At 37.1% G+C, this 8,313-nt stretch overlaps 2 protein-coding genes across 3 annotated transcripts; one reads left to right on the forward strand and one right to left on the reverse strand.

Annotated features, from left to right (window-relative positions):
• Positions 1-308: 308 nt before the first annotated feature.
• Positions 309-3,077, forward strand: LOC104100547 (glycosyltransferase BC10-like). Of its 2 annotated transcripts, none has more exons than XM_070177597.1 (2): positions 309-1,666; positions 2,584-3,077. In XM_070177597.1, exon 1 carries the CDS (start codon positions 564-566, stop codon positions 1,635-1,637), a length of 1,074 nt encoding a protein of 357 aa, XP_070033698.1. In that variant the 5' UTR covers positions 309-563; the 3' UTR covers positions 1,638-1,666; positions 2,584-3,077. The 2 variants fall into 2 exon arrangements, with proteins under 2 accessions (XP_070033698.1, XP_009606095.1); XM_009607800.4 differs by having other exon boundaries at positions 309-1,653; positions 2,570-3,077.
• A 1,143-nt stretch (positions 3,078-4,220) lies between these two features.
• Positions 4,221-8,086, reverse strand: LOC104100549 (uncharacterized). The gene is made up of 3 exons (XM_018772229.3): positions 7,770-8,086; positions 5,064-6,282; positions 4,221-4,975 (listed from the first exon to the last, which is right to left on the reverse strand). Exons 1-2 carry the CDS (start codon positions 8,040-8,042, stop codon positions 5,089-5,091), a joined length of 1,467 nt encoding a protein of 488 aa, XP_018627745.1. The 5' UTR covers positions 8,043-8,086; the 3' UTR covers positions 4,221-4,975; positions 5,064-5,088.
• Positions 8,087-8,313: the final 227 nt, after the last annotated feature.

An 8,313-nucleotide genomic window follows, 5' to 3' on the forward strand; every position in this document is an offset into this window, starting at 1 on the left:
AAGTGGATTATATATATTTTGTAACTAAAATGTATTTAGGTCGGGTAAATACTAATACATGGATATTTTTCGTAATAAGATTTTAAATAGTATATAAGAATGAAAAAATCTCTTATTGTTATGTTAGTTAAGCCCAGAAAAACTACTGATAGACTCATATAATATATATAGCGCGGTATATTAGAGCTTTATATATATAGCGTTATATATTATGACGTTATACTTAACTGGACAAATGAGTCATTAAGGTATATCAACTTATAAAATGACGATATATATATTACGGTAACCAGTTTTTTTTCCAGATTTTGGTTGTGAGAGTCCGGATGAACAGGATTACGGGCTCACCAAAAAAAGGGGGTCCCTATTCTACGCATCACCTAACCCCCTCACAACTACTCCATTCACAACCAATTTCACCATTCATCTGCTCCATTCTCTCTCTCTTCTCAATCTTCACTTCCACTCTTCTTCTATCCTTCAAACCCTAATCTCAAACCTCACTTCTACTCTTCAATGGAATTTTCACTTTAAATTTTGTCCATCACTCATTTTTCCCAACGATGTTGAATTTATACATCCTTATCCCATCTCTTACACTTCTCATCTCTATCCCAATTATCTTTCTCTTAGCCCCAACTATCCTCCCTCCCCACCAACTCCCCATTTCTCCCTCCGACGAACTCGACGATCTTTCTCTTTTTCACAAAGCCATCGCCGCCGATTCTACTTTCCTTAGAAAGCCCTCTCATAAACGCCCCTCCAACAAATTTCGTCTAGGTTCCGCCTCCATCCGCCGCCCCAAAATCGCCTTTATGTTCCTAACAAATTCCGATTTACACTTCGAATCCTTATGGCACAAATTCTTCAATGCTTCCGATCCGCATCTGTATAATATCTACATACACGCTGACCCTACAGTGAAAATCACACCTCCAACGGGTGTTTTTACTGATAGATTTATACATTCGAAGAGAACTCAACGCTCATCGCCGACGCTAATTTCCTCCGCGCGCCGCCTTCTTGCTCACGCGCTGCTCGATGACCCAGATAATGCTTATTTTGCTCTTATTTCACAGCATTGTATCCCTTTACACTCTTTTAATTACTTTTACAATTTTCTATTAGATACCCAAAAATTATCCCAAAAAATGGAGTACCCTAGTTATATAGAGATTCTTAATGAATCTACTTCGCTATTGGATAGATATAATGCTAGAGGGGAAAATGTGATGGAACCAGAAGTGAGTTTTGATGAATTCCGGGTCGGGTCACAGTTTTTTGTGATTACAAGAAAGCATTCTTTAATGGTGATTAAGGATGTTAAATTATGGAGGAAATTCAAGAAGACTTGTGTAAAAATCGAGTCTTGTTATCCAGAGGAGCATTATTTTCCTACGTTGTTATCAATGGAGGATCCAAATGGGTGTACGAAGTATACATTGACTCGGGTGAATTGGACCGACTCGGTTGATGGGCATCCACGTACTTATCACCCGGTTGAAGTTTCGCCCAAGCTGATTTATAAGCTCAGGGAGTCAAATTCGACGCATTCCTATATGTTTGCCAGGAAGTTCTCGCCCGATTGCTTGAAACCCTTGATGAAAATGGCGGATTCTGTCATTTTTAAGGACTGAATTTGTGTTCTTCATGGTAAGTTCTCTTTGTTCTTTTTGGGCTTTTTTAGTTGAGTTTTGCTGAGTTCATTCGGTAGATTTGGTGATTTGAGATGGAGGTTTTTTAGTGTTTTATAAATTACTAGTAATATTACTAGAGTTGGCTTAACATACTCGAAGTTTTGACAATCTGGGTGGTGAATTCTCCTCAAGGTGTTTTTTTTTTCTTTTATGGTGATGGGACATTCTTAGAATCTAACTAGGTTAGATATTTTGAATAACTGAGCATATTTAGTTGAGTTGGAGCCTTTCAGATGTGAAGAAGATAGTTGTGTTTTCACGAATTTTATGTACACTTTTTCTAAAACTAGTTTAACAGTCCTAATGTTGTCTAGAAAATACTACAGTACTTAGTAACTTCGAACTTTAATAACCATTTCAGTCAATCCAACTCTTCTAGATAGTAGTAAAAGCCTTGAAAATGTTACTCTTTCTTTGTTTGTGGCATACTCACCTTTACCTTCTAAGTCTTGAATTTACAACCAAAAGAAAGAGTACCCAGTTGAATGGTTTTATTAGATTTTGACTGTTTAAGACACAAGTTGAGGTCTTCTTTTTTCTCTTTTGGACGGCGAAAAATCTCCAAGGGACAAAGGAAGAACAAGAAGGAAATTTTATCTCATGTAAAGAAGATAGTAGTTAAATGATGGCATCTGTAGTTTATATGTGGATATGGATTGGGAAAATTAGGCCAGATGTCTCAATCATCATTATTAAAGAAATTCTGGTCAATTTTCTTATTTCAGGGGTTGTGTTTTGGTATAAAAGCTAAAACCTACGTGTTAATGAAGCTAAGTATATGATAAATACTTTGGTAATATGGTTATTGGTGAGTTTGGATCTGATGTTATATGAACTGAACCATGTTCTGTTTTATTTATTTTTGTTTACAGCTGATGATGAAGAGGAGAAATCTAATGCAAATTGTGATGTGAAGATAAAGGATGCCATCTTGGAGTACCACGTGGGAACGAGGTCTTGAAGGGTTTGTCAAAAAGAATGCCCTCAGCCTAAAGTAACCCCCAAAGGACTCCAACTCAAAGCTTTCAAAGAAAGCAAGTAATAGTCAAAATGTACTTTTGAGGTGTAATTTGGTAAAGTTTCTTTTTTCTGTTAGGTATATGGTTTCCCACTGCCCGACTAAAATCAGATTTGTGCCTGAAAGATTTACTGAGATGTATAAAGCGAGCTCCCTATCAAGAGATCTTTTATTCCCGGGTAAAATTTCTAGTTATAGCTCGTGGGACCTATTTGCTCTCCCCTATGTTTGGTGTGTTCCACTTGTACATAGATGCAAATAATATTTGGGTGAATTATTGGAGGGTTGTTTGTGAATGTTGTATTATGGATTTATTTAGCCATAAGCAAATCAAGAAAGGGCTAAATATATGTTGCTTTCCACTTCTTGTGAGAATGAGCATTGGGTCATAATTCTAGTTTTCCCCTCTTTTTCTTTTCCTCCTTTCGCTCTCAGCATTTTATTTACTTTTCTTGTAGGTTATTCCAATGTATAAAAGATTTCTTTTTCTAGTTCGTAATTTATGGCAATACTTCCCCTATTGTTATAGTAACACATAGTAGCAAACTACAACCATGTAGTGTCACTTAACAAATATCAAATAGGGTAATCACTGAAGTAGATCCATCCCATTTGTAATCTCTCTTGGAGTATAATTTAATGACCCCAGTCTAAATCACTAAAGTCAAGAAACTTAACAAGTTTGCTTGAATATGATGCTAATTTGCAACAGCAGAACTTCCCCAGTATCCTTTTTTTCCCTCGACAATGAAGCTTCCAATTTTCAAGTTTAACTTCAAACATATTTTTTCTTCTAATTTCAATCAAATTATGTCTAAACACCAATTAAAATTAAACGACATTTTGGGTTGCTTTTGTTGCAGTTCTACTGGGGTGTGTCAGTCTAACTCAGGGTAAAATGGTTTTACCTAAGTTCCATAGGATTTAGTTGCTCTAGGCGTATGATGCCATCCTTGTACATGACTTGACTTTATGAGCAATAGAACAGTCAACCAGTTTTGGTGAATGTGTGTTTTTTGTTAATGCTTTTTGTTAAATGTCTGATAAGCAGAATATTTTCCTGTTGATGTAAAGTTAGTAGTGAGACTTACTGCAATTGTTAATCCACACCATCTCCAAAGCATTCCTTTCAGTTGGCAATATTATGCGAGCAACTAGAAAGATGGGGTGGATACACAATTATAGGTTTTGACTTTTAATAAATCTAATGTAGTTCCTAGCTACATGGTACACGTGTAGAGCAAGTTTAAGAGTATCAAAATTTATGACTTCCATTTTGCTTGACACAGAAATTAGCAGCAGATTATAGGAGTTATTTTATGAGCAAAAGGTGGAGGCAGTGTTGGTGGCATAAAAGGACTGAACAAAGTCTGCACTGCAGTAATGAGTCTAATGACCATTGAATCAAGAATGTTGTGCTTTACACCAACAGCAAAATTCATTGAAATGCACCAACAAAATACATTAAAATGCACCAGCAAATTAAATCGTAACACCAGAAAATATAGATTGAAATGCACCAGCAGCATACATTTTAAACGCACCAGGAAAATACATATAAACCATCTACAAAGTAAATGTCAGAAGATTTGGTTCAATAGATCCCTTAAATACATTTTACTAGGCAAAATGAATCCAAAATGATCTCTAGTTGCAAGATCTTCTCTTCAAAGCAGTCAAAGAAACCAACAGCTTTCTCCATCAGCAAAAATCAGCAGCAGATTAAACATCTATGGGGCAAAATGCTAAAGTTACCAGCCCTATCTGAAAATTCTGTTAGATTTAGGATTTCACACCAAATGCGTCACCTTTTCACATACATTAAGGACTATATCTGTAGGGAGTATTCAAGGACCAAAAGTAAAGCAGCCCCCAAACATTAAGGACTATTTTGATCATTTTCTTCTTTTCTAAAGGAAGATGCACTCTGAAATGAATACTGTCTACCTTCTTAATTTTTCCTTTACTGGATATCTGGAATGTGCTTTTCAGCTTTTTGGTTCATGAAGATCCTAATCTTGCTTAGAATTGGGAAAGACAGATGAGTACTAGGTAATCAATGTTCAAAATTAAAGGACAATTTCCCGCTGTTATTTTTCTTTTTCTGCATCTGAAGACTATGCCGATTCGAGGAAAGAAAAAAATTTCTGCAGTTGCCCTTGTCTATTGGAGGAGACTTTCCTTTGTCCTCATATTGAGAGGATTGCAAAATCTCATCCTGATGCTGAACGGACAAGAAATATTCAAAAACTGCTGAGACCTGCAAGTTAAAGAACAATAAAACCAGTGCTTGACAACAACGGCCAATGTCTAACAATGGTGATAATTAAAAAGAAGCTGCAGCTTACCTGGTGCAGTTCTGGGAGTGCAAGATTATATCTGGCAACCCCGTGGCTCCTCGTTGTTGCTTTCTAGTTTACTCTTTTCTTCTACATTTTCTAGAATATTTTCTGATAAATTACTTTTCTGTGGCCTATCACTTTTGCTGCCACGTGCAAGCGAATGGTTTGGTACATAAACAATTTCCTTTTTGCTCCATTTCTCAAGTGGTCTACCCAATCTTCTTCTCCCCAAATCCTGTTCCTGCTGCCTCTTCAACTGTTGCTTTTCCACTTGGTCATTTTGCTGTTGTAGGTCTTCACCAGTAACTTTACTCACCTCTGTGTTACCATCCTGGATTGACATGTCGTTGATCTTTTGTTCCACTTTTGGCATTTCTGTTCCTGACAATTCTGTTTTACGCGGCCTTCCCCTTTTCCTGCCACGTCTATGTGCATGCTTTGGAACATAAACGACTTCTTTTTTGCTCCATTTCTTACGCGGCCTGCACAAATTTCTCCTACTTCTTTCTTGTAACAGCTCCCTGTTCAACTTTTGTTTCTCTTCTGCTGGAAGTTTTTCATTGACTTGTTCTTCAATTAGTTCCATAAAACTTTCATCTTCCTGCCTGTGAGCCTGAATATCGACCAGTAACTCGGTTTTCGCTGCTGGACGATGCTGATTATCTTTGCTCTCTGTTCGCTCTAAAGGATTTTCTACTTCCATTGCCTCTGGTTCTTCTCTGATACTTAACCTCCCTTCTGCCGCCAAATCACGTACCTCAATCTGAACTTCTTTCAATGAGTCTTTCCAGCATGGCCTATTCCTTCCCTTCCTTAGCGCTTGTTTACACTCCCTTCTACGTGGCCTAAGCCTTTTCTTAATTGATTCCTTCTTCTGCTTCCTTTTCCTTCCCTTTTTCTTTGGCCTAGGACTAGTGTCAGAACTTGAGATAGAGCCAGAGCTGCAGCTAGAACTAAGGCTAAAAGTGGAGAAAGAATCAGAACTAGTGCAAGCACTGGGGCTAGAATAGGGAATAATAATATCGGCAACTGCATCATGAAGCCTGTAGCGACCACAGGGAGTCGCTACAATTTCACCCTTTTCACAGAGGTTTCTCAGATGGTGCCCAAGTATAGTAACATGAGCCCGTGGCAAGTCACCCCACTCTATCAAAATATACTCTGATATTGCCTTTTCATAAGAACCGCCTTCTTCATTCAACTGCTCAATTGCTCTCTGAATCATCTGTAAAAGAAACCGAGAACCTTAATATCCGTTAAGACTGTTATGAAAACTTTTCAAGACGCACTTGCGAGGAACAATACTTTGTCTTACAGTTCCATCGTACAAGTACAAATTATCATAAAAAAATGATTAGGTATATTCATATTTACATGCTCATAACCAGTCATAATAAAATTTGAAATTTTAGAAAAGCTATGCGCTGCTCCCTTTGAACTGCAGATGTTTCCTCAAATCAACTTGTCTCCTCTTTACTAACCGAGGCAATCAGAGTATCAATATCTTTAGCAAAAGCAGAAATACCATAAAGTGTAACACTAATAGAACCAAGCAAATGCTCCTCTAAGGGTTGGCCTGCGATCACAAGCAAAAATCTGGAAAATAGTGGAGAAATTATAATGTTCCTCTGTTGCTGACATTGTTTAGAATAATACAGCACACACACACACACCCCCCCCCCCCCCCCCAACCTGCTGAGAACTTTTTAACCACTATTAAAGCATATCATTATGTTTTCTCCTATGACAACTTTAGCTAACAGTTCAGAGGATTTTCAGCAAAACGTTATAAATCATGCACAATGTTAAGAGTAATTTAGCAAATACTCTGGCACCAAATGTCAGAAAATGTTATTCTTTCTATGCCGGCCTATTTGTTCTAAATTCTTGGGCTGCTTCTTTCTTCCTTTTATTTTCCTTCAGTTGGATGTTCAGGACCAATTCTGCAGGAATGTAACTCATCAGGAGATGAACATCAAGCATGAAATTACTGTTTGAGCCGAAGCTTGCAGTCTAAATATGATTAACTATTCCTGAAATCATAGCCCATAGGTGCATGTCACGGGTTCCAAACTTGCCACAAACAAAAGCCTGGTGTTTAAGTGGAGGGCCCAATATACTTCTAGCTTCGAATCAAGGATTTCTCAATTATATAAAAAAGAGGACATCAAAAAAACATATCTCAATTTAAAAAATCTGCGAAATAACATTCATTTTCCCCTAGACATGCATCTACCTATGGGCAGAGGCGGATGTAGCTTAGTGGCTACGGGTTCAACAGAACCCATAACTTTCGACGCGGAGTAAAAATTTGTATGTAAAAATTCATTAAAATTGCAAAAATAATAGATATGAACCCATAACTTTGAAAATATAATGAGTTCAATATTAAAAATCTTAAAATTGAACCCATAGGATTTAAATTCTGGATCCCCTCTGCCTATGGGAGAATAAAGAACTTATATTTCAAACATAGACAATGCTACTCAAAGTATAGAGCATAGAAAAAACAGAATACACTTTTTAGATTTCTTTTTAAGAATGGGTACTAAACAAATACTCTGACAATATAAAAATATAAAATGTAGTAACAAATTTCGAAGAATGCCCTACAAAAGATAAGACACTGAGAACATGGCTTAAACCATAAATTAGAAAGAATAGATACATTTTCATAAACATGCAAAAAGAATTAAATATAGAGTGAGTTACCCAAGAGTAAGCGGGGTGATCGGGAGGATGAAAATGAGGGAAGAACTGATGAAGTTTCTGTTCAATGAGTGATCTTTGAGTAAAGGAGAGTGATTTGGTAGGAACAGAGGCAACAGCAAATTTCAAGACCAAAGCTTTGAAATTTTCCATTGCATGCATGTACTTCTTCTGGTCGTCATTGTGTTTGTGGCTGGCTCTGGCTGAGGAGGATGGCAGTTCTTGGGTTTTTTGCGGTGGCGTTTCAGCCGCAGACGGTGGACTTAGGTGGTCCATTTGGATTTTGCACACTAATGACAAAGCACAGAATTGATCAGTATATTGGAGTAGGGTACTACTACCAATTACCAAACTCCAAGAATGTCCCCGTATTTTTTGACCTACACGTGCCTCTGTAAAATAGACGTGTTGACAATTTTTTCAGGTTATAAAATTAAATAAATTAATTAAGCCAAAAAGATGCACTTATCTTGAATAGCCCTACACTTCCTCATTTCTTGGCACTTAACGATATCTAATCTTAATAATTCAAATCTTTAGATAGATA

This window comes from Nicotiana tomentosiformis, chromosome 6 (genome assembly GCF_000390325.3).
Source record: "Nicotiana tomentosiformis chromosome 6, ASM39032v3, whole genome shotgun sequence".
Lineage (NCBI taxonomy): Eukaryota > Viridiplantae > Streptophyta > Magnoliopsida > Solanales > Solanaceae > Nicotiana > Nicotiana tomentosiformis.